We start from the raw sequence: 26,252 nt of genomic DNA on the forward strand, positions 1-26,252 counted from the left end.
AGAGAAACGAATGAAGTATAATAACAATTAGCAGTACATTTGAACACATTTCTCACTTAACTGAGAATTTGTCAGATCAAGAAAATATTGCTTGCAATAAAGATCATAATAATTTATATGTCTTTCTAAAAAAATTTATATTAATTCAACTGAAATAACGAATTGATTTAATTAAATCATCTGACTACTTGATTTTATAACATGTTCATTATACTTGGAGATAATACACCTTGCTTTTTGCTCAGTGTATTGAACCTTTTATTTGAATATTTTCCTTTCATAGAGCAATTCTTGATGAAGCTTGGACTTGAAATACACGAATGATCTTGGCAAATTCATTTGGCAATGCGATACAAGAACTATTTTTGTCTTGGATTTATGTCAAGTGCACATTTCTTAAGAAGCTCCGGCTTTAAGCTTCCACAAATCTGAAACCTGCTTCGTACCTGTTACGTTTCTTTCGTTTCATTAGTTTTGTACAATACTTTATTGTCTACATTTTTTTAAACTTATTTATTGAGCATGTTTTCTCCAGTCTTTGCAATAAAACGACAATGAAAGTGTCAACTTTATCGTTTCTTTTCCTTGGGTGCTGAAATAAAGTTGATGGAATGATTTCCTTCGGTTTCCTGTTATTTTCCACTTTGAACTTTTATTTTTTCAACTTTTTTAGATAACTACTGAACATTTTATCGACATTGTATCTTTTTAAAAAACCATTTGATTGTATGTTTTGATACAAAACATTCCTTTTGAAGCAAATAAAGCTACAATAACCAATATTGATCAATTTTTATTGCTATTAAAATCAGAAGTTTCTGACTGAAGATATCTGGATATCAAAGCAAATTTAGAATTCAATGAATAGCTATGAGCCTGTTCGTGACAAAGTTACCCTTGATAGTGTGATTGGAAAAGTAGTCTAGGGGTGTAAATTGAGAATAAGTTGCGCTGATACAAGCGACTTAGAATTAGCCTTGAGTTCACCCTGTTCAACGATTGATAGCTGTGAGTTAAGGTTTCATCTCGTTAAAAAGTAGGCCATTTACATGTAAAAAATACCAGAAAAATTATTATTATTATTATTATTATTATTATTATTATTATTATTATTATTATTATTATTATTATTATTATTATTATTATTAAGATGCAGAAATTATTTTGTATTTAACATAGTTTCAAATTTGAGGAAAAAAATTATATTGAAAACTAATAAACCTTTATTTATTTCCTGTCGTAAAATCTGAAAGAAAGCTGCTGACGTCATTTACAATGCAAAAAGCATTGTGATGAGCTTTAAAATCGGATTTATTACTTCATCTGTGGGGATTTCTATTTTTTCTTATTTACTATTTATTATAAAGTGATATTCTATTGCAATAAGTGTTCATTATTTTTATTTAATTTTTTTACAACTAATATTTTAAATATTCAAACATTGAAATATTCTTACTAAAAAATATTCAACAGAAGAGTAGTTGATTTTAAAGAAAAGAAAAAAAAAGAAAAATTGATACACTTTTTCTAAGTAATTAAGGAAGCATTCTCCAGGATAGATACTAAAACATAATAAAAAAGAAAGAAAACACAAGTTCCATTATTGCGGAGTTGTTTATTTTATCAACAAGAAAATAATGAAAAAATTTCACATTCGAGAAAATGACATAATATCGATTTCAGCTGTTATTCCCGGAAATTACATTAGTTATATCATTGATGGTTTGAACATCATACTCTATCTCTGTTACGTACTAACGATACATGCATATATATAATCAATTTTATTATAGAAATAAATTCAATTTTCTGAACAAATAAATTTATTGTGTTAAATGAAGAATTTTACCCTTTTTGTTCTAGCTATATTTCGCTTATATAAAATGATTAAATATTTGCTCTGACGCTGATATCCATGATGTGAATATTTTGATCATGTTATTGACTCTCAATCAATAAAATAAATAACATCTCTCTAGATAGAAAAATGACAAAAAAAGACTACTTTATACGTTAATAAATGAAAATTTTATTATCCTTCATCAGTTTAAAAACTGTTCAAATGTTGGAGTCGGCGTGATTCTACAATAGGTCTGACGTACAGAGCTTTCATCCCCTATACAGTAAGGTAGTTGAAGGGATGCTCTCAGTTAAGCGCTGGACGTTCACTGAGCAGTGTCAGTTTTATTTCCCATATAGTAATCAATTCTTTAGATAATATTGTCAAGCCTTCTTAACAAATAAATACTGAAAAAATGAGTAAATGATGAATACTAAAATTCATTAAAGTAAGTTGATAACTATAAAATGGTGTACCTTTGCTATTCTAAATAGAAGTGACATCTCCTATTCAAAACAACTGTGATTTTACACTTGAAGTTATATCTAATTACCTGACTAACTTACCTTTGTTTGAAATAATTAGAATCAAAGTTTTGCTGAAAACTCTGTCAAAACTCTAGAAATAACTATCACGATTAGAAAAAGAAAATGTTTGATGACTATATAAATGTGGAAATAGCAAAAATAATTGCGGAAGTCTTCTAAATTGGAATCTAGATTTAAAATCGTCCTTAATTATGGTAGATAAGTTGCATGATTATCAAGGTCTTACGGGACGAGTCCATGGATTTCGTGATAAAATTAGTGAGAAGTGGTCTGGGTTGAAAGAATGGAAAAATGAAATTCCTACTAATCAAGGAATCGGTGGTGTTATCAACCATTTTCGACAACCACCCAAGTTAGAACGTACTATAGAAGATTACTCACATGTGTACAGGTATTTCGAAAAGAATAAATTGCATTTCTTTCTGTCATTTTTTCTACTCCTTCTTCTTATTCTTCAAGGCCAAAAACACGTTGGGAATTAGTACGAATATCAGCAGCTGTGATGGGAATTGAATTTTCTTATGCAGCCGAAACTGCCTTTGTTACACCAACTTTATTAAAAATCGGTGTGGACCATCAACACATGACATTAGTTTGGGCTTTGAGTCCTCTTGTAGGCTTTTTCGTAACACCAGTTTTAGGAAGTCTTAGCGATCGCTGCAAATCTAAGTTTGGCAGAAGAAGAATTTTTATTATTTTCCTTGCTATTGGTGTTTTTCTGGGTAAAGTAATTTTCTTAATACTCCGTATTGATTCAATTAAAATAAATAATAGTATTCTTAATCAACTAATCCATCATCATTATGTTCATTATTTTAATTGAGTCTTCTGAAATTGAACGATGAAGTTTTTTCTGTATTAAGCTCTCACTTAAAGAATGTTTTGAAATTTAATTCCGAATAATTTTTAAAATTAATTGATAAATTTTTAATCATAATAACCATTGTAAATAGATACGATAATAGTAATTGGAATAATTTTTATTAGGACTTCTATTGGTACCAAATGGCGAATCAATGGGGTATAAATTTGGTGATCCACTACCTTTAACGAATCATACAATACCTTTAGGGCATAGATTATCAGCTAAAACGGATAACATAACATTGCCAGAGACTCCACCTACATCTCACTCTTGGGGAATATTTTTTACAATTTTAGGAACTGTTTTACTTGATTTTGATGCCGATGCTTGTCAGAGTCCAGCCCGAGCTTATCTATTAGACGTTACAATTCCAGGTTAAATTATTTTTAAAATTTTGCATGGATAGCTAATATTCAGCAAGCTACGCATTTTACTAAAACTCATAATATAAAATACAGAGGATCATGCACGAGGTTTAAGCACATTTACAATAATGGCTGGTTTAGGAGGTTTTATGGGGTATGGATTGGGTGGAATAAATTGGGACGCAACAAGGATTGGAGTGGCTTTGGGAGGACATGTTCATGCAACGTTTACTCTCATAACTATTATTTTTATTATTTGCGTGACTTTCACGATTACAAGTTTCAAAGAAATACCACTTTATTTACTTGAACAAGAGCAACATCGAGCTGCCATGCAGGCTCAACAGGTTGGTAGTAGATCTGAACATCAATAATAATTTTCAAGAGACTAAAAACTAATTTTTTTATGAATCAAAGACAGAGAATCAAAGTGGAAATGAAAGTGAAAAGATAGCTCTTAATGATGGTGCTACTTATGGAACTCTCGGAAGTACAACGGATTCTTCAACAGAACAACATGAGGTATTATTTAAAAATAGGTCATTTAATCTAAATTTCACTAATTGACAAGGCTAATTATTTATTTTTTAAAAATTCTATTCATAGGAATTTGCATTAAAGCCTCTCCCAGTGGAACATCCTAAAAGACATGGCTCGGTACCAATGGTACCAGAAATCATAGAAAATTATGATAATTATTCTTCCGAAATTGATCAAGTTGACCCTAAAGCTACTTTAACAGAATATTTACTTTCAATTGTCTACATGCCTCATAGCGTACGCATGGTTTGCTTAACAAATTTATTTTGTTGGATGGCTCACGTTTGTTACTCCCTTCATTTTACTGACTTTGTTGGCGAGTCAGTTTATGGAGGAAATCCCAAGGCACCTGATGGCTCTAAAGAAAGAGAGTTATATGAGACTGGAGTTCGATTTGGCTGCTGGGGGATGTCAATGTATTCTTTATCCTGCTCTTGCTATTCGTTAATTATAGAGAAATTAATTCAACGATACAAGTAAATTTTTTTAATTTTTTAACAATAAATTGCCTAATGTTCTTATTTATTTTACATAAAAAAGCTGAAATAAAAGTAAAACTTTATTGAAACAAATTGAAAACAATATCTTATGTGATTTCGTTGTACTAAAAAAAAAAAAAAAATAAATAACATAATTTACCTCGATATTGATTATATTTTGCAGAGCTCGGAGGGTCTACGTCTACGGGTTGTTATTTTATAGCCTTGGGATGATGATGATGGCTTTAACAAAGCACCCAGTGGGAGTTATAATATTTTCTTGGACTGCTGGAGTGATGTATTCAACTTTATTCACAATACCATATTTATTGATCGCACATTATCATGCTTCATCGACGGTATGGATCAAAAATCTTACCAAATTATGATGTAATTCGAAAAGGTGTCTCTAAGAGTTGATGATTTTTTATAGTTTGCTGTTTCTGCTGAAGGCGAGGCAATAGATAGTGGTGGAGTGCGAGGATTGGGTACTGATGTAGCAATTGTATCATCTATGGTTTTCCTTGCACAATTTCTACTATCATGTTGTCTTGGCACGATTGTTAGCCTTTCGGGAACGACGACAGCAGTTGTTTGCGTTGCCAGTATACTCGCTGCTTGCGGAGCACTCTCAGCAACTCAAATTATGTATTTGGATCTTTAAGTGTGAACATTTGTTTCTGTAAATTATTTAAAAATCTTTCATTATCAGTGTGATAAAAGTAAAAGTAAACCAAACAGCAGTATTAGCTAATTACTAACCATAGTTTCAGGAGTGTTCAAAAATTAATTGAAAAATAAATCTCAATGGTACTCGTAAAGCACAAAAATAAAAATAACTATTATAATTATCTTAATGTAAATACTATTAAAAATCAATTAACGAGTATGTAAAGAAAAAAAATCAAATAAAGCTACAATTAAGACAACATTTGAACATTTATTTGTTTGAAATACTTCAAAATTATAATTTTTATAAATATTAAATTTATTTCAAGTACGAATATAATTGACAGATTTTTCAAGAATTTCTTTTTTTATTCTTGGAAAATTTGGATTTTGTTTCAATACTTCAGTACATGCTTGTATAGCATCAGCATATCTTTTACTCTTCAAACAACAATAGGCTAGTTTATATCCTAACGAGAGCTTTGTTTTACCACCAAATTTCCATGCTTGAGCATATCGAGTTGCAGCTTCTTTGTAGTTTTGCTCGCGTTCAGCAATGTGTCCGGATAATTCATGAGCTCGGACGCATGTCGCGTTATGTTGCAAAACTCGTCTTAATAATTCATTAGCAAGGTCGTATTTATTTGATTGAACGTAAATATCAGCTAATAAAAGCCAACATCTCTCAAGATATTCAGCATCTTCAAATGTCCAAACATTCTTTGAAACACGTTTAAGATGATTTCTTGCACGAGGAGTTTGTTTAAGTAGGATATGAGCTGTAGCAAGACCTAAAGCTGGACCTACATGATCTCGAAGAGTGTCTTGACTTGCCAGAGTTGTGCAGTCTTGTAATGCTCGTTCAATATTAGATTTTATTTTTGTTGCGAGTAGCAAAAAGTTACTCAACAATCGATGAGTCAGTATCTCATGAGGGCTTCCCTTTGGATTTAATTCCTATATTTACAATAAGAAGATTTAACAAAATTAAAATATTTTTATATTATAGATATTTATGTAAAGCAAATACCTGTAGTAATCTCTGAGCAGTTGTTAAGGCCATTGTTCTTGAATCTTGATATTCAGCATCCTCTTCAGTGAAAGCATCACTGGATAGCGCGGAGTCATCGTCAGGGTTCAAGCAAATTTCTATCATATTGTAAATCGCTTGTTGACCCCACTCAGGATCTCGCCTTGCTGCGTTGAAATTTCGTAAGGCTGAATTTAATCTACCAGTTCGCCAATCTCTCAAACCAGAACAATAATAATATCCAGCATCACGATTTGAACTTTCCGTTGCGGATTCTGCTCTTGATAACCATTCGTCCAGATCACTAATATTACCTATAATTTCAAAGTTGCTTAATTATTGTTATCATCAATAAATAAATAAATAAATAAATAAATTTACCAGTGCGACGGGAAACTTCAATCAATCGTGCTAAAGCTGTCCAATAAGTTGGTCTCTTCAACAATAATTGTCGAAAATGGAATGCTGCAGTTTCAAAGTCTACCTTTCTAAAAGCTAGATCTGCCATCATTACAGTAGCTGCTTCATTATCAGGATCTGCATTCAATAATGCTGTACAACTCTGAGCACATTTATCTAGATCGTTCACCTGCATATAAAGTTTTGCAAGCGTCAAGAGTGTTTTAATATCTGAAGGTTTGTGTTGAAGAGCATCTTTGTAATGAGAAATAGCACTATCAAAATCTCTCAGCGCAGTTGAATGATCTGCCATTGTTAGGCAAATGTCCACCAATACTTGTTTTTGGTTTGTAACTCCAGGTCCGATTGTAGCTCTTTGAATGCACCTAATTTGATTTTCTTTTGCTTCTTTTAAAGTAGATATTGCTGATGGAATATTTCCAGCTCGTTCTCTTACTTTAGCAAGTAATAAGAGTTGTTTTCCTCTTAATTCTAAACCTGATAAATCAGTTGCAGTTCTGCCTTCTTGTAATTCTTGTAATAAAATATTTTCAGCTTTTTCATGCTGTTTCATTCGCATAAATAATGCTGCTAGATCTAATTTTAACTCTGCACATCCTTTATTTTTGATTATTTCTTTATAATAATTTATCGCTCTTTCATACTGATGAGTTTTAACGAGCGCTTTGCCCATCTTGTTAGCAAGAATTATATCACTGGGATTATTTTTCAATGACTGTTCGTAGGCTTCAATTGCTCTATCAGGTTCTTGAATTGCCATATAAGCATCTCCTAGCATACTATATGTCATTGGACCTGGACAGTGTTCAACCAATTCTCTGAAGCTCTTGGCAAATGCTTGTCTATCTTTTCTTCTATGCAAATGAATATTTGCAAGTTTGGTGTGAGCTTGAAGATAGTAAGGTTCACCAGGTTGTACATCATTTAAATAATTAATTGCCTTTTCAATATCTCCTATATCTAAACAGAGATCAGCATTGGCTATAATTACTCTTCCTTCTTCAACTGTATTTACAAATTGCATTTTAGCCTCGCTCATCAATGCTGCTGCTTCATCGAATTGTTTCAACTTACTATAAGCTGATATGAGCTCTAGATAGAGTGTTGTTTTATCTGAAGATGAAAGAGTAGGTACTGATGAACCTTTTGATGTCTTCATGTCCATTAATTTCATCGCCGTACGTAGACTTTCTATACAAGCTTGTAAATTACCAGTATTTTTTTCAACGATACCAGATATTAAGTGATATAATGGATCATCTCGAACCTTGAAGTTGTAACTCAATCCTACCTCTAGACTTTGAGATGCTGATTGGTAGTTACCTTGACGAGTAAAAATCTGAGCCATTAATAAATGTGCACTGGCATTCGTTGGGTCTACAGCATCCAATAATTTTTTTAAAGCAGCTAACGCTTCTTCATAATCACCAATCTGCATGCTAGCTCTTCCAAGTAACAAATAAGCTTCTCCAAATCCTGGACATGCATCAACTACTTTTTTTAACAATGTTAAAACCTGTTTTTCACTCTCCAGTCTGAGGTTAGTGTCATTGTTTCCTTCTGTTGTTGGTAAATGAAGAATAAGTTCATTGACAATTTCCAAACAGAAGTCGGGATTTAATTCTTTAATATATGTATAGCTATAAGAAATATTTTTGCATTTATCTAGGATTATTTTAACTGCACTATTTAAATAACCTAGAGCTTTTGCAGCGTCATGTCGACAAATTTTAGCTGACATGAAAAAAAGTCTAGAATCATTTACATTAGGCTGATTTTCTATCAAAAAATCAACTTGTTGACGTGCTAATTCTAGTGCATCAGGAGAAGTATCAAGAACCTGGCAGTGAGCTAAGCCCATCAAAGCAGCAAAAGATGATTCATCAATTCGTATTGCACTTCTATACCAATGCTCAGCCTCTATGAGTTTATTCATATATAAAAAAATATTTCCAAGCTCTATCATCGGTTCAGAGACACTTGAATTTTGTTGAACGAATTTCTCTGCAATTTTTGCAAGTTCATTTAAAGGCTCAGAATCTCGATTAGTAATTCGAGAAAATAATTGAATGTCATTGACAAAAACCTGAACATTTTTTTGTTCAGCAAGTAAGAGATTACGAAAATAAGACTGTATATTTTTGGAGCCTGTAACGTAATCTCCATCACGACATAAAGTAACAACAGCTTTAGCTTTCATTGCATCAATATTATTTGTATCAATCGATAAAATCCTATTTGCAGTTTCTAATGCTTGATCCCAATCTTTTGTAGCTAACTGATTTATCATTTTCTCCACAAGGGGTAAATAAAGCTTAGGATATCGGACGATTAGAGCATTCAAAATTAAAATTGCTTGTTCATGAGATTCTTTTAACTCATGCATTTTGGCTGTTCCAAGTAAGACATTTAATTTTCTACTACTGTCTTTGGGAACTAAACCAAAATAGTTAACATTTGCACCTTTATGAAAATGTAAATCGATCCATCCACTCATAATTAATATCTCTGGATCATTAGCTTTAACTTTATATGCTCGTTCAGCATAGTCTTTGGCTTTATCAAATTTTTTGAATAAATATAAAACAAGTGCAGCTCGTATTAGAGCTGTCGAAGAAGCTGTACGCCGATCTTCACGAATTTTAGATTCAATTTGAGTTACACGTCCTCGATCTTTATTTCCATTTAATCGATGTACCAAAGTTTCAATCAAGAGAGCTGGTATTGCTGTATCTTCATTGGTAGTGAGCTCAGATATTTCTTGTAATGCTTCTTGAAAGCGATGAGTTAGGGTATAAGCTACAGTAAGTAAAATTTTAATATTTTCATTAGATGGGAAATTTTGAGATGCTTGTTTTGCATGATGAAGCATCGCATTGTAGTAATATTGTTGGCAGTGCCAAATAATGACTGCTTGAATGTCAGATTCATTTAAATTATCCATTTTATTATTGTTAATTTCAAGACTTTTCCAAAACTTTGGGTGGTCCAACAACTCGTGCTTGAAGATCTGGAGTTTTTATCATAATATATAAATTCTGAACATATCCACACGTGAGTATTAAGTAGTAATCGTTAATGATAGCATACGTAAAGGCCGCCTGAAATATTGTTTTTTGATTCTAATTAAATGATATCAATGTTGATTGAGGAATGGTAATTACCTCCGTTAATAATCTTGCTATACCTCGATTCTCAAATTTCTTAGGAACATATATTGCACGCATATCTAAAATATTGTCATATTTTTTATACCACAAGGTTGCACTTTCTAAAAAAAATTAATATGATTATGATTGTCAATTTCAATGGTATAGGTAATTATAATAATTAAAAGTTATGTAAATGTTACCCTTATTGTCGAGTTTTACATAAAAAATTTGACGTGAAGGATTATGATTAACTCCAAAATAATATCTTTTTAGAGTACCTTGTACTTTTAAATACTTAAAAATAGATGAAACTAATTTGATATGCATAAAATTAAATTGATATGAAAATAAGTTAACCACTTCTGAATAACAAGAGAAAATGTCATTTATTTTTCACAGATAAACTTAATTCCATTGTATAGTACAAAATCTAAAATATTTTTTATATTAATGAGTGTATACATTATTATTTCAACCGGTTACTCTTTTAGTTGTCATTCGTGGTTGCTAAGAAACAAGTGTTTCGGTAATCTATACATAGCTCAATTTGTCAAAAAAGAATCCACAAATACACGTTAGAAAGCAAACTCCAATAACAGAAGCAGCTCATAATTTATAAACTGACATGGAGTGGAGCAGCGTTTTTGTTCTTAGCGCGGAATTTAAACAAGAGATTCTCTAATACACTTTTTATTTAAATTTCAATTCTATATTGATTTGTGACGTCTGTCTGTTTTCATTAATTACAAGAAATAATTAATAATTGCTCTTTAATATAAAAAATTTTCATAGAATACTGATTATTTTCATAAATTCAACGTATTTTATTTATAAAACTAATTTTCATGTTTTTTTAAATAAAAAAAATTTTTCTTAAAAGTCTAATTATTTTGTCAATATTACATTTGCAATGTAATCAATAATTTACAACTACGGTACTTTAATTCAAGGATGTACTCTGTCAACATTTATGAAATCTGTAATGAACCACTAATTACACGAAGAAATTCGACAGAACCATTTAAATATATGTACTGAAGAAAGTACAATCGATAAATATCGTAATACATTCCAACTTACAACTCAAAAAATTACAGTTAAAAAATGTATTTATAGTAGTAATTATTAGAAGGTAATTATTCGCTAGTGACATCGGTTAATACTGATGAACCTAGTAAATAAACACCTACAGGCTAGAGCCATTAAACCAATATGGAAGAGATAGTATGGCCTTGAAGTAATAGTCAAACCAATAAACTTGAAAAAAGTCAAGAATATGAACAGTTAATTGATTTTGACATTTCCTATTCTTAAAAATGTCAATACCCAACTGAAATAATATTCGCACTCTTGTATCAAACCAATTACCAGTTGTGAAGTCATCACTGAACTCAAGAGATATATTTTTTCAATATACATATATGTATGAAATGTAATTCTGAATTTAAAAATGTCTGTAAAGTGTTTAAGATGAAAAACTTTTTATATAAATTGTACTATTTCTGTTGATTTAGGGTATAATAATTTTGTATAATCTTATATTTTATTTCAATTAAACCTTTTAATATAAGACCTAATAGATAACTTTCAAACACATTATTTGTCTCAATTATTTTCGACTTAATTAAATAAAATATTAATTTTATTGATATTAACATGATAAGATATAACATATTCAAAGCATATGATGTTAGCTAATGTATTATTTATTGAATAACATATAGTATTTATGCTTTCATAATTTAAAAATTAGTTTAATCTTCATTGTAATTTTTATAAACTACTAAAAACTAGTAACAAAAGCTGGAAAATTAAATTATAATATTTATAATTATGTTAAATTGGAATAAATAATCATTGAATAAATTTCATGTTTAGAGAGAAAAACTAAAAGATACTTAATGCTCCATTTCTAATAATAAAATTTGTAATTTTTATTTGCTCCAATTTATATATTGATTATAATTCAATTTCTGAAAAATGTATTATACTTCTCAATAATTACTACACATTGCTTTTCGTTCAACTGTCAGTAAAGACTTAATCTATCATGATAATAAGTTTTAATAACATTTTTCTGTCTATAAATACATATTTATTTATTAGTATAATCAGCGTAGCTTTAAACACATAAAATAATTGTTTCTCATCTTCTTTTTCATTGTTATTTTATCGGTTTTGTCGTCTTATCCTTAAATTGATTGTTTATAATGAATTTAAGTCTCATATTTTCGTATTACTATTTTTAATAATTTTTATCTATTACTCGTGGTTCCGCAGAAATTATCATATTATAAAATCTGTTTCGTTTTTATACACTATCATCTGTAAGTAAAAAGTACAATTTTTTTTTTATTTCATATTATTTTCTAAATAACTCAATAATTAAAAAATGAATTCATTTTACCATGATACCACCATTTTGTCTTCTTTGGATTTGTATGACAAGTTTTTACGTAAAATGAATTGTCCGGGGGTCTTTTCTATAAGAAAAAATATTGAAACATTTTAATTAATCAATTGAAACTAAAATCATATCTGTTGAAAGCTTTCAAGTTAATCAGGATTAATTAAAGATTTTTTCACATAATTCTATTTACCTTTTCTTTGCAAGAACTCAACATTGATACGATACTAAGGCAAACACTTTGAACAGAGAGAGCTGGGGACCAATCATCCGTTAGGATTGATAAGCAAATGTGCCCATTACTGTAAACGTGTGGATGAATAGGAATGTTTCCTCCGATGAAAGTGACTTGAGGTGAGTCGAAAGGATACTTTGAGCTAAACTTGAACTGCAACTGGAAGCGTTCACCTTCGTAAAGAGTTCCCTTTGCACCTTCCATGTTTACAATCCATTCAGTGAGATTCTGGCCAACTAAATCTTCATCAATTTGAACACCGGGTGGTGGCTCCCGTATTAGAGATATAAGCTCTTTTTGAAGTCGACGCTGCATAATACAAAGAGAAATAGGAATAAATGTCTGTTAATTTTCTTAAATATTAATATATATTCAGTAAAACGTTAATTTTATATTTTCATCTACTTATTTTGAAGTTGTGTCATCTATTTGACTTTTGAAAATTTTTAATAACCGACATGCAATTATAGCTATTTGAAATACATAGGTATTAATGTAGTGATGAAAATTGTTTGTGTCGTCATGATAACTAAAAAATTGTGGATGATTAAATAGAGCTGAAAATGAAAAAAAGTGTAATGATAATGTAATACTTTTTTTAAACATCATGCTGTTTGGAGTAATCGATAAACAAAGATCAAAGTTGGAACTATAAAATACTTAACTACATATTAATTGATTGTTTTAAGAAATTATATATTATATAAAGTTTAATTTTGCAGGATGATAACAATAAAAAATGATACAATGCTAATTTACGTGATAAAAATAGTAATGAGATAATAATATGACTAAGTGAATTATTCAGATTTATAGTGTTAATAATTTTTATAGCTGACACTATCTCGATCTCTTCCTTTGTTGATATAGACATATATAGTTCTAAAATAAATTCTGTTTATATCTGTTAATGACGCAATATTTACTGACTTGTAGATTCATGAATGGATATTTCAAGATAATGTATAGCTAAAATTCACGTAGTGAACTTTGAATAGTACATATTGCTAAATAAAATGATTAAATATTTTAAAAACTGAGTTTTTATTCATTTAATGATTTAAGTTTTAGTTAATCATGATTACTTTACTTTTTTAATTCCAATGAATTAATTTTGTAAAACAGAAAAACTCATTTAATGGAGTAGATTGTTTTGGAGTTTTTATTTAGTTGCGATCAAGCCAATGAACTTTAAATAAATAATTCAATGCACTCCCATTATATTGAATTATTATTATCACATATTATTAAGTCAGCAATAAATGGTTATTATTAAATTATCTGGCTTCCTATAGCGAACCATTGAACTAATGAAATCTTATCACCTTCGATGATGTAAAATAGTGCATTAGAAGTTTTAATGATATCGTATCATAAATGTTTGATAATGGTGTTGGTTTATAACGCATCGATGATCATAAGTTTCATCTAAACCTTTGTGATTATGATAGAGAAAGTACGTAAACTCGAATGGATAACCACTAAAAAAAACATCATAATGGAAGTCATACAAATATTTACTTACTTCTGATGGAGACATTGTTGACATTTTTAGATCGTTGTCTTTTATAAACCATAATCATTCTTCATGATAGAAATGAATATTTAATAAAAAATACATCATTCAAAATATTGTTATTCCTTGAAGTCTCCAATAATGAATGTAGAACCAAAAACTACTTACAATTTGTTCAATTTTCAGTAGTTAAAGATTTGTAACAATCAAAGTTTTCACAATCTACTCCAATCTTTTAATGCTTCCTTATAATGAGAAATATTTATTGCCTTTGTGTTTCTTTTATATGAATCAAAGCTTATTCATGTCAAATGATCAAATGAATGTTCTACTACAAAACTTGACAAATGTCATCTGTCGTCAACGACTGCAGCGACACTCGTAAACATTCTATCACATTCTACGTTAAAATTTAAAAAGAAAAGAGTGATGCAAATAATTATTATTGTATATATATTCAAATAAACGCAGCACAAATCTTTAACTGATTACAATTTTTTTTAAATAATTAACGCAAAAAATACATAAAGCTTCAAGTAATGTAATTGCTTTATAATAAACTGAAAAAAATCGTGTAAAATAACTGACAGGAATTATTTTAGAACAGTAAAATGTCGGATTCATAAAAATGGTGGTAATTTTCAGTCGATAAAAAACTGAAATAATACTACAGCGCTTTTTTGATGGTAATTTAACGACTATAATTCAATGAATTTCTGTATTATTATCACTTGGTGTTATAACCTAAATTTCTTGCATTGATAAGTCAATGAAATACGGAGTCTTGTCTTTTTGATCCTTGAACGTGGTGTCAAAAATAATTGATATTATAGGTTTTACAAATATAATAATTATCAAACATTAATATTATATAATGGAAGAATTGTATTTATAATTGTGATATTAAAAGTTATTGTAAATATGGGTGATTCCGATGATGAGTGTTTTGTAACTTATGGCGAGCCTTTGGAGCCATTAGATGAAGGTAAATGTCTATTGATATTTTTATCCTTTTATTTATTAATAATATTTTATTAAAAGAATGTAATTGAACAATTACAACAAAATCTATTAACTCTATACGAATATTAATCTCAATTATTATTCATTTATATTTATTATTTAACTTTAAATATTGATATTTTTACCCTTTCTTAAATTTTTTATGCCTTTTTCAACATAATCAAATTGTTTAAAAGATGGTATAAATTATTTTATTATGAAGTATTAATGCATAAAAATTGTGTCGTATTAATTCAATATCAGATTAGACTTCCGCCGAGGTTGTCAAAAAAACTTAAACTCTTTTACTTGTTAAAAATACAATTTATTTTTTGACTTAGATAATTTACCAAGAAAGAAAGCACAAACAATAGAAGATCAGTATGCATTGGATGATCAAGGAAGACGTAGATTTCATGGAGCATTCACTGGAGGATTCTCAGCTGGATATTTTAATAGCGTAGATACTCGAGATGGATGGAGACCACAACAATTTAAATCCTCCCGCAGTAGTAAAGCGGGATCTATCTCTCAACGTCCTGAAGATTTTATGGATGAAGAGGACACTGGAGAATTTGGAATCGCACCATCTGGTATTCGAGCTACAAGTGATTTCGCAGATCAAAATAAGAATGAGAAGAAAAGACGTAGAGGACAAAGTTATAATCAAGAACCTATTCCTGGTGTTCCTGTATTAAAGGAGTTACTTAAGCCAGTCACGTAAGTTTTAAATTTATTACAGTCTATTAGGGACACTGATTAAAAGTTTAATCCGGTAAAAAACTCAACCGCAAAGTTTGAAAAAATTTTTTTTTCTATTGAATCAGTTACTTCTTAACTATTGAGTATAATCAATAAAACCAATGCTGTAAATTTATTTTTTTATTTTTTTAATTTTGTCAATAAAATTATTTACAGTCTCTTAAGTTGAAATATTTTTTAATTTGATTTCATTTTTTTTTTGTTATTCCTAGTGATACTGTGGGTGTAACTTTATTAAAAAGAATGGGATGGAAACCGGGTCAAGGTATTGGCTTGAGACTTACAAAAAGGGAGAAAAAAAGAATTCGTGAAAAAAATGCGAAGAAGAAAGTTTATGGATGTTCGTTACCTGGTCAAGAGTTTGTTACTTCGAAAAGTGATTCGGAAAATTCTGATGATGAACAAGAAGATGATAATGGTCAAGCTATTTTATTTGCTCCTGATGACTATGAACCTTTCAGGTAAGATAGTTTGAACATATTTGTTGCTATCATTATGTAATTTTTTTAGTGAAACAAAATGAAATTTTTTTCTATGAAAACGTTTTTATCATCATATCAATATTTCTTTCTAAAAAATTACTACAACAGAAAAATGGTATTTTATTGTGTAGTATTGATTTTTTTCAACTTATATTTTTAAAATACATGGAAAAATATTTATTTTTTATTTTAGTCCGATTGATAAAGACTTCAATTAATAGCTAATTTTTCGATCATTACAGATGTAATCCCAAGGATAATTATTTTGGACTTGGCTACAGCGGATTAGATCGTCGACCAGTGCTATCAGGTCACGTAAATCTTTTCGACACGCCCGCATTTCAGTTACAGGAAAAAAATAAAAAGCTTTCAATTCGTGGTCAAGCTTTTGGAGTAGGAGCATTTGAGGCGGATGATGAAGATATCTACGCTGTGGACGACATGTCTCGCTATGATTTTACTCTTGGTCCAGAGGTAAAGAAAAAGAATCGATGGTCGAAAGAAGAAAAAGCAGCATGCTCACAATCGAAGTGTATTCCAGGATTTGTACCAGGTAAAAACAATTTAGAGAGAAAAAAACCTTATGAACCACCCGTGTTACCGAAAGACTTCAAGCCAATTCATCTAACCAGGAAAAGTCGGTTTGATTGTCCCGATGAATCAACTAGTAACATTAATCAGCAAAAATTAAGCAGACCTCAATTAAATGCTGAAGAGAGAGGGATAATATTAGGAGAATCCACACGTACTCCGTTAACTGGCAGCAAGCAAGAAATATCGGTAATGGGTCAAAAAATTCAAACCAAGAGTTCTACAGCATCTAATATTATTACAAGAACGCTGAATCTCAATGGAAGAGAACAACAGGAAATGCGAACACAGTTGAAGGATCAAAAGTTCGAAACATCGAAAACGTGGCTCGATAAATTGAATCTAACAAATTTTGTTTGTGGTGGTGTTGAAGGAACTAATCCGAATTCTTCCGGAAGTTTGAAGCAGTTAAAGGACTTTCAATCCACCTGTTCGCTTGTAGAAACAAAAGTAAGAACGAATGAAGAAAATAAAGAAGATTGTGACGATTTGGAATTTATAAAATCGTTCACGACCGATGTAGATAAACAAAAACGGTTTCTAAAGTATTTTGATATTTTAAAAAATGGCGGTGAAGATAAATTAAAGAGTCTAGGATCTTTAAAAGTGACCGAATGGGAACAAAACCATGAACATGAAGAATTTGAAGAAGCGGTACGGTTATTTGAAAAGAAAAACGCTTCAGAAAGTTTAAGTAAATTTGCAAAGGAAACTACTTCGAACAGTTGTTTAAGTTCTTCTGTAGAACCGGCGGTGAGTGCAGCAAAAATGAACATGTTTGGAAAACTTACTAGAACAGTTGATACTTGGCAGCCTGCGAGTATTGTCTGCAAAAGATTTAATATTCCAGAACCTAAAAGTGGATGTATGCAACCAAAGCTTCAAAAGAATAAAAAGTATTCTGTTTTTGAGTCTCTCGATATTTTGGGGGATGGAAATAAATTTCAAAAGGCTGTTGAAACGGCTGGAAGCTATAAAGAACCGTATATACCATATAAAATAGCTGATAAGAGTGTTAGAAGTGATGATAGTGATGTTAAAAATTCTGAAGAGGCCTCTAACCATTTGAATAGTGATGTGAATTCTACTAAATCAAGTAAAAGTACTGAAAACTTCAAAGCATCATATGAAAAAGTATTTGGAATGAATAATTTAAATGAAACAGGTGTCCCAGCAATCAATTTAAAATCGTCATTTGAAAGTTTGAATGATAAAAAATCTAATAAAGAAAAAGAAGATATGGAAACAGGTGAAATTTCATCAGTAATTCAATCTAAAGAAAATACTGAGGAAAAAAAGGATCTTTTTAAAGCGATATTCTTAAGCAGCAGTGATGAATCGGAATCAGAGAACGAAACGAATGAGGATGTAGATAGCAACACCGTAAAGTCACTTCTAATTGGAAAACCTGTGGGCGAATTAAATGTTCAAAGGAATACATCTCCACCGCGAGGGATCTTTGCAAAATTAGATCTTGATGATATTTTGGTACCTGGTAAAATAACAGAGAAGAGTAATGAGAATCTTATTCAGTTGCAAGATAAGCAAAAAGGAACAACTGAAAAATTAGCTGTAGCTCATCTAAATAAAAGTATTCCTGATGAGAAACCAACTCAAACAGTTGAAACTGAAGCATTAAACGAAGCTTCTAATACTGCTGATGCTGACGCTGAAGTCTTACCGGATGTATATGGGCCTGTTCTTCCGAGTAAACCATCGACACACAACAATTCTAATGACTCTACTGATATCCAGAAACCAATATTCAAGAGTGTCGTTGTACCGAAGTTAAATAACCCAGAAATTATGAAATGGGTGGAGAAAAGCAAAGCTAAAAAATCGAAAAAAGAAAAGAAAAAACACAAGCACAAGCAGAAAGAGAAAAAAAAGCACAAGTCTAAAAGAAAACATTGAATGCTGAAGTAATTATTTACTGGCTCAATATTTTTTTTTTTTGATGTAAATAATAAATTATATTTGTATAGAAACAGAGATAAACGACTTTAATTCTTGAATATTTATTGAGCGTGTTTAATGAATCGTCTAATGAATTGATCTCATAATAAATTTGTTTACAGTCTTTAAATTTTTGATAAAGAAAATTCTTTTAGTGATTTTAAAGATCGAAACCATGATTTTTTATACTTGAATATTTTAAAATCATTTGAAGTTGTTGAATCTATTTTTAGTTTGTGATAATAACTTTAAAAGGATTACAAATATATTGAGAAAAAACTTTGAAATTTTTGAAACTATTTCATTATAAATAATAAAGTAAAATAAATATCATATGCATATTTTCTATTGAATTCGGGAAGTTTGGTGTGTAACTCATATAGCCAGGTTGCTTTCAATCTGATCAAAATTAAATCCCAATACGGTTCGTTGAATACTATTTTTTATTGTTTCCATAAATTTAATTACATAGTTTCATTTTATCAAAAAATAATATGTTTCAGGTATTAACAAGATATTTAAATGAAATCCTTTTATAAAAGTATGAAAGAATATAAAGGTTTAAAAGATTTCTATCATATGGGATAGGTGAAAAAAGATTCAATTATAGATAATGATTTTTATAATAGAAACATTTATTTATAGAATCCGTTATTGAGATACAACGGTTTTTTGATTCTGTATACTTTTACCCCATCCCTATAAATAAGAGATAAGGTACAGTCTGCGTGGGATCACCCCTCACAGGTAAGAGTTTTGCTCTTATAATTCATTGGGATTTCCCGATGTATAGACTCTGAAATAAGTGCACACGAAACACAGACAGGTAGATTGTCAAGGTTTAAGTGGAAGAAAATTCGTGAGATTTACGATAAAGAGCTTTTTATAGTCTTATTTGTTCTCATGATTTTTTTTTCTTTTTTTTCAAGTTCATTTTTTATACACACGAATTTTCATCAGTCCCTTGAGTGACATGGATAAGACTTTGGTGATTGGGATTTAAGGCATTTCGGACATTTAAAAAAATAGTTTAAAAAGTAAAAAAATTTCCATAATACTTGCATCAGAGTATAATAGTATAAACAAATTTTCTATTGCATAAAGATGATTCAAAATAAGATACAGTTTATATTAAAACTATAAAGTTAAATTAAAATATCATTTATGGCTTATTTTATTACTTTTTAAGATATTTTTTGAGCCATTAATTCTCGAAATACCTTACACTTATGTTATTTTTTTTTCTAATTTTTTGAAAAATGAACCACGTGATAAATGATCCATTCTTCTTTTCCGACAACAGGTACGTGCTTGTGTTTTTTTATTTTATTTTTTATAATAAAAGTTTCAGTCAGAAAAGAGAAGTAACTAACGTATAAATCGTACACTTAACACGATTTTGTTCATTTGTTGTTTACCATAAAGATCCATCAAGTGTTGAGGAATGTGTATGTATGAAAAGTATTCAACACATTTGTGTGTATGTGTGAATTAGGGAAAAAGATGACACGACAGTTGGTAAGTGGTCAAATTTCCGTAACTCTTTGCACTGCGCTGATGTCTAATGCGCAATTGCCAGTAGTGTCGGGTGATTCAAGGAATTCTTCAGATGGCTTGACGCCGGCTGTTCTCATTTCATCGCGAACTTTTTCTACCTAAAAAACATATTAAAAAACAATGAAAAACATCGTTCTAAGCGCTCAGAGGATTAAAAGTTATCAAGTCGAAGAAAATAAATCTGTCTTGATTGAAAAAAAGTCTAGAAACCTGTCTAAGAACCCTGAGTAAGTTCAGTCCTGCAACTTTTTTCAGATCTAAAACGTCCCATTTTCCACTCCTCAACAATTCAGCAAAGAGTTCTGGATATCTCGAAACGTCTTCTAATCCTCTGGGTGTTCTGGAAGTTGAAAAATTGTAAGGATCAGCTTTATCATCATGATTGCATTTTTTAAACAACATAATTATATAAATTATTATATCACAATTTTTTTAATGTAACTAACTTTAACTAATGAATTTTCATTAAAGCCTTACAGTCATCCGATAATGAATTTATTACAGAATTTTTTATTAATATAGTGGTTAATAATTATTGATAACCTCTAATTAAACATTTATCAAATAATTAATAAAACCTAATGATTATTCAATCAACTAATATTGAATTATGTTGATTAAAATATTAATTATTATCAGTAGCATTATCCTCTTACTGTTTCACAAACTTTTGACAACAAATATTAATCAATTTCTTAATCAGGTTAATAGTATATTAATAAATTATTAATAAAAAGCAAAAAAAAATTGAACAATCAAATGCAAGGAAATAATGAGGTTATATAGTTTTTATGATGAAACCATAAAAATGTTCTGTAATACTTGTAGAATAGCTTTTATAATGCAGATTGTCTAATCCACAAAGCTAGAAGGTGTTCATCAAAATTTTTCAACACCATTTTAATAGTATTAGTATGACGTTGCGATTTAATTAAAAAATCATTTGAATCTTCTGATGTTATTATTATATTAGTTTATTACATGCATTATTGGATTATGATGATTAATTTTACGTTTATTGATTAAACAGGTGAAACAGAGCTGGAAGTGAGGAGTTTATAGAAGTTTACGCAGTTTATGGCGCAGTTTGAATGTACTTCATCAAAATAGTAATTCAATATAGGGAGCATACTTGTTAATTCCATCAAAATCTCCCCCAACACCAATATAATCAACTCCTATGAGATTGCGAATGTGATAAATGTGTTCAGCAACGTCAGAAACACTTGCATCTGGGCCACACTTGACAAAGTAGTTGTAGAAAGTGACCATTACTAATCCACCATTGGCAGCCTGTAAGTGTACAAAGAAAACGGATCTGTACTTTTCTATTTCGTTCGAGGTAAGAAAATAAACATCAAAAGCTTTATATAAACTTTATTTTATGAAGAGTGTTTTCAACTTTACCGATAAACAGAAAATAAGTAAAAATAATTGGGAAATATAAATTAAAGAAAGTGGCACTTGATCAATTTTCCTTTAGTTTACTTTATGTACTCTTATAAGGGATTACAAATATTTTCCCAAATACCTTTCTCAGAGTCGATGATTGATGTTAATTAAGAATGAATTCATTCAATTCAATATTCTCTTGAAATAAAGCAATTCATCATACTGAATATTACAATGAATGAAATAATATTGATAATTTTATATTATTCAATTAAATGACTTTGATCAAGGGTTTCAGATTTCTATAGAAGTTTCTGCAGATTATGATATTAAATACAAAAAAGCCCAAAATGTTTAACTATCGAACATTGGTGATTTAAATATGATTACTTTTGTTGAGAGTATTCAACTTTATTACGTTACTAAGAATATAATAATCTGTCGTCTGTATGAAAAACATCTTTATCGATATTTTAAAGACTTTTGCAATAAGCCAATGTAGTTTTAAAAGAGCAAAGTTATTACTTCCTCTACAGACTTGAGCTTAACTTTTAATAAATAACTTCGCGTATGTATTTCGCCAAGTTAGCGTTTTCTTCTAACGGTTATATAAAATTCAAAGTAACGATTTGAAATGTATAGTAATGCCACCAATGTAACCTACGAGACTTATATGTGACCTCAACAAGACTTATGTGACCTATCTCTGTTTCATGAATAGTTTGAAGTCTATTTGAACGGGGATATGTCGAGATTTAAAAAGGAAATATTTTTAGAAAAGACGAGTTTATATCTAAAAAAATATCAGTTCAATATCTTAAAATTATCAATGCTGCTTTCTTAGGCATCTCACTTTTATTTGTTATTTCAACTAAGAAAATTTTTCTTTTCGATTTATTCATCTTTGTTACTCTCAACGAGTTCAAGTAAATGCTTCGGGTTCGCGTTTGAAGATGAAATATCGAGGGATTTAGAAAAAAAATTGTTACAAGGAAAAATGCCAAGTGCAAAGAAATACCATGTCTGCGTCTTGAGATGCAATTTTCTTTCGGTTCTTATTTTTTGTAATTTTTTTATCTACCTATTTACATTTGTTAGTATTTTTAACTTTAAGTAAACAGCCAGAATGCTGCTTAAAGACGAAGAGTCTGGGAATTTATTGAAAATCCAAGTAACATTTTTATATTAACTAGACTTATTAGTCGAAAATATTAATTGATAAAACTTTTTTTTTCAGTTCATTTTTATTTTATTTCTTACCATTTTGATGATGTATCTGAGTAATTTAGTTACAGTTTTATTCATAGCTAAAATATTAAAAGCTTTAAAGAATGAAACTTTATTAAGTTTATGTCGAGTCAAAATATCTTAATTGTTTCAAATAGTCAGATAAATTCAACTTTTTATTTAATTGTTGTACGTTTTATGTTTTTAAGTAAGTGATTTCATTGATGGCTGAACGCTTTCATAAATCGTATTCAACAAACTCAAAGCTCAAAGCTTTAATTTTAAATAATTCAAAAGTTTTCTATGTGTAATTATTCCATAAACTTTTTTTTAGTATGCATTATAAACTTTGATGAATGGTTGACGAATTTTCTCTCAAAAAAAATTAATATTTAAAAAACAAAAAATGTTTTTCATTTCCACATTAAAAACCTTTAACACTTCATCAAACAGTTTGAATAAAAGAGAATTAATATGTTTGAAAGTTAATTAATCAAATGGGAAAAAAAAAAGAATAAGAGAAATTTTAATTAATTATTTAAACTTATTTATTTTATTACATTAATTAATAAATACTTATTTACTTAATTCAATATAGAAGTATAAATAAGTAAATAAGTAAATAAGTACTTTAGCATCAATAAATAATAATACATCCGGCTCGAAGGACCACATAAAATGAATAAAAGAGAATTAATATGTTTGAAAGTTAATTAATCAAATGGGAAAAAAAAAGAATAAGAGAAATTTTAATTAATTATTTAAACTTATTTATTAGCAAAAGTTGAATTCGGCATTAATAACTGAGATTAAAATAGCTGATCTAAAATAACGTAGAATGTAGAGAGCTGGTTACACGTCGAGGTGATCGCAGACCAGTGTTTGAACAATAATTAAGAGGTTGAAGCTGTTGAATCCTGAAAGAAAATATGAATTGGTATTTTCTCAGAGAGTGACACGTATGCCCGTAATTAGACACAACATTGAATCAACATTTTTAATCAAACTTTCTTAGAATTGAATCAAGTGGTTCTGTCAGCAGAAGTGTAAAATAAACTTCGTGAAGATTCATGCTGAATCTTCCAATAACATGTGATCAGAGACTCACTTGATTGCCAATTGAAAATCAACAACAAAACTTGATCTTCTAGAATGTTTCATATCAACCAGTTTAGCCAGCAGATGTTCCTATCTGGAAATCATTGAGATTTGAGAAAATCTCAGCACTTGAGAATGTGGCTGTTTACGTAGTTGATATGTCTCATTTTTAATCAATTGTAGATATAGATCAAGGTATAAGTCAGCAGAAATCGTGTATAATTTCGTGGAAGACCATCTTAACTTCCTCAAGAATGTGACTTATACGCAATTGATCTAGTAACATAAGAAGAATCAAGGCTGGGCTTGATCCAAACAATAATGAACTTGACTCACAACTTAGTTGAAGATTGAATCCAGCAATATGACTTATTGTAATTGATCAAACAACAATGAAAGAGAAAATCAGAGGCTTAATTCCAATTTGGATTGACCACACTAGAGATGTATTTAATTACAGCAAAACGACACAGTGCACTCGTTGGAACTTTTTTAAAGACTGACTCATTTTCTTTAAGATATCTTTGATTGAAAACCAAACATCTCTTTCTTTGTCCTGATTATGCGTCGATCAGAGACTCATGTGCTGGTACAATCATCATGAAAGTAATAAAAGTATCAACAGATGAATGGAAACCAATACTTAAGTAAACATGAGAGTACTTGAAACAGACTCTTAACGAAAACCTTATACTAAATATATTAGTTAAAAAATTGTAGTCTTAGCTTCATCATTTTATTAAAAATAAAAGAATGGTGTTAATGTAACAATGTAACATCATGATTTCAAACATTTCCGCCCGCCTTCGTCGACTTCAGCGACGAACTCTCAGAAGTTGAATCAATCACAAGAGGGCAGAGCTTTGTAATTGGTCGAGTCATTGTTGTTGTACTCGTTTTAAGAGTGACAACTCGAACTAAACCATCCTTGCCTGGATGTACTTGAATAATTTTGCCCATAGGCCACTTACCAGGTGGATATCGTTCATCGATAATCAGAACAATATTACCTGGTTTAAGAGATGGAGTAAGCTTGTTCCATTTGTAAATAGCTTGAAATCGTTGAAGATATTCCCGAGACCATTTAGTCCAAAAACTTTGTGTCATCTGGCTGATAAGCTGCCATCGAGAAAGCCTTGATGACTTTATAGTTTCCAAATTTGGTTCTGGAATTATCGTTAGAGAGTGGCCAATTAAAAAATGCCCTGGAGTTAAGACATCAAGATCATCTGGATCATCAGTCAATGGCATTAACGGTCTTGAGTTAAGGATTGCTTCAACTTGGATTAACAAAGTAGTAAATTCTTCATAAGTGAAGTGTATGTCGCCTGCAACACGTCTCAAATGATGTTTCATTGATTTAATAGCTGCTTCCCATTTGCCTCCGAAATGAGGAGTTGCAGGCGGGTTGAAATGCCAAGAAGTACCATCATTAGCAACCAAAGCAGCCATTTCACCAAGTTGTTGACTGTTTTTCGTGAATAAATCCTTTAATTCCTTTTCAGCGCCTTTGAAATTTGTGCCACAATCACTGTATAAATCCGAACAAATACCTCTTCTTGATACGAATCGTTTGTAGGCAGCTATAAATGCTTCTGTTGTGTAATCAGTAACCAATTCTAAGTGTACTGCTGAAGTAGTTAAACAGATGAACAAGGAAACCCAAGCTTTATAAGTCTTAGGATTCCTACCTTTCCAAGTTTTAATCACATAAGGTCCTGCATAATCTAGGCCAGTATGTAAAAAAGCTCTATTTGGATTTACTCTGGAATAAGGTAATTGTCCCATTAATTGACTTGCTTGAAGTCGCCGATACCGAGTGCATCTGACACATTTGAGAATGAACGAACGAATTGGATTTCGTCCACCTAAAATCCAATACTGATTTCTAATATACATAAGAGTATCTTGAGTAGAGCCATGAAATACCCGCTTATGAGCTTCGTCGATGATCAAAATTGAAAAGTGCACATCCTTTGGAAGAATATATGGATGTTTGGTATCAGTTGACAATGACGAGTGATTTAATCGACCTCCAACTCGTAACAAGCCTTGACGATCTATGAATGGAGTAAGTTTAAGCAAAGAACTTGAGTTTGGAATCTCTTGTTTCTGTTGT

At 30.1% G+C, this 26,252-nt stretch overlaps 6 protein-coding genes across 6 annotated transcripts in view; 3 read left to right on the plus strand and 3 right to left on the minus strand.

Moving 5' to 3' along the window:
- Positions 1–2,174: 2,174 nt before the first annotated feature.
- On the plus strand, positions 2,175–5,503 carry lovit (loss of visual transmission). The gene is made up of 8 exons (XM_035088187.1): positions 2,175–2,779; positions 2,848–3,110; positions 3,376–3,627; positions 3,712–3,965; positions 4,036–4,140; positions 4,225–4,634; positions 4,822–4,996; positions 5,071–5,503. Exons 1-8 carry the CDS (start codon positions 2,580–2,582, stop codon positions 5,299–5,301), a joined length of 1,890 nt encoding a protein of 629 aa, XP_034944078.1. The 5' UTR covers positions 2,175–2,579; the 3' UTR covers positions 5,302–5,503.
- A 127-nt stretch (positions 5,504–5,630) lies between these two features.
- Positions 5,631–10,157, minus strand: LOC118069870 (tetratricopeptide repeat protein 21B-like). Its single transcript, XM_035088213.1, has 5 exons — positions 10,109–10,157; positions 9,944–10,027; positions 6,718–9,857; positions 6,337–6,650; positions 5,631–6,263 (listed from the first exon to the last, which is right to left on the minus strand). Exons 3-5 carry the CDS (start codon positions 9,698–9,700, stop codon positions 5,631–5,633), a joined length of 3,930 nt encoding a protein of 1,309 aa, XP_034944104.1. The 5' UTR covers positions 9,701–9,857; positions 9,944–10,027; positions 10,109–10,157.
- A 1,823-nt stretch (positions 10,158–11,980) lies between these two features.
- Positions 11,981–14,558, minus strand: LOC118069842 (ubiquitin-conjugating enzyme E2 W). The gene is made up of 4 exons (XM_035088185.1): positions 14,076–14,558; positions 12,509–12,859; positions 12,316–12,391; positions 11,981–12,233 (listed from the first exon to the last, which is right to left on the minus strand). The coding sequence occupies exons 1-4, from the start codon at positions 14,097–14,099 to the stop codon at positions 12,220–12,222; spliced, it is 465 nt and encodes a 154-aa protein (XP_034944076.1). The 5' UTR covers positions 14,100–14,558; the 3' UTR covers positions 11,981–12,219.
- A 238-nt stretch (positions 14,559–14,796) lies between these two features.
- On the plus strand, positions 14,797–18,919 carry LOC118069841 (G patch domain-containing protein 1 homolog). Its single transcript, XM_035088184.1, has 4 exons — positions 14,797–15,051; positions 15,410–15,788; positions 16,043–16,291; positions 16,555–18,919. The coding sequence occupies exons 1-4, from the start codon at positions 14,988–14,990 to the stop codon at positions 18,815–18,817; spliced, it is 2,955 nt and encodes a 984-aa protein (XP_034944075.1). The 5' UTR covers positions 14,797–14,987; the 3' UTR covers positions 18,818–18,919.
- A 557-nt stretch (positions 18,920–19,476) lies between these two features.
- LOC118069845 (dipeptidase 1-like) overlaps positions 19,477–26,252 on the minus strand; it is a 42,767-nt gene continuing 35,991 nt past the window's right edge. Inside the window, exons 7-9 of the mRNA XM_035088188.1 lie at positions 21,549–21,709; positions 20,627–20,756; positions 19,477–20,514 (exon numbers count right to left, since the gene is read on the minus strand). Coding sequence (XP_034944079.1) covers positions 20,386–20,514; positions 20,627–20,756; positions 21,549–21,709 — 420 coding nt within the window. The 3' untranslated portion in view covers positions 19,477–20,385. The remainder of the gene's footprint in view (positions 20,515–20,626; positions 20,757–21,548; positions 21,710–26,252) is intronic.
- Positions 20,450–26,252, plus strand: part of LOC118069846 (uncharacterized) — an 88,469-nt gene continuing 82,666 nt past the window's right edge. Inside the window, exons 1-2 of the mRNA XM_035088189.1 lie at positions 20,450–20,773; positions 21,447–21,758. The gene's annotated coding sequence lies outside the window, so the exon portion shown is untranslated. The remainder of the gene's footprint in view (positions 20,774–21,446; positions 21,759–26,252) is intronic.

The sequence above is a fragment of the Chelonus insularis genome, unplaced genomic scaffold (genome assembly GCF_013357705.1).
Source record: "Chelonus insularis isolate UGA/USDA-ARS -01 unplaced genomic scaffold, ASM1335770v1 contig_44_pilon, whole genome shotgun sequence".
Lineage (NCBI taxonomy): Eukaryota > Metazoa > Arthropoda > Insecta > Hymenoptera > Braconidae > Chelonus > Chelonus insularis.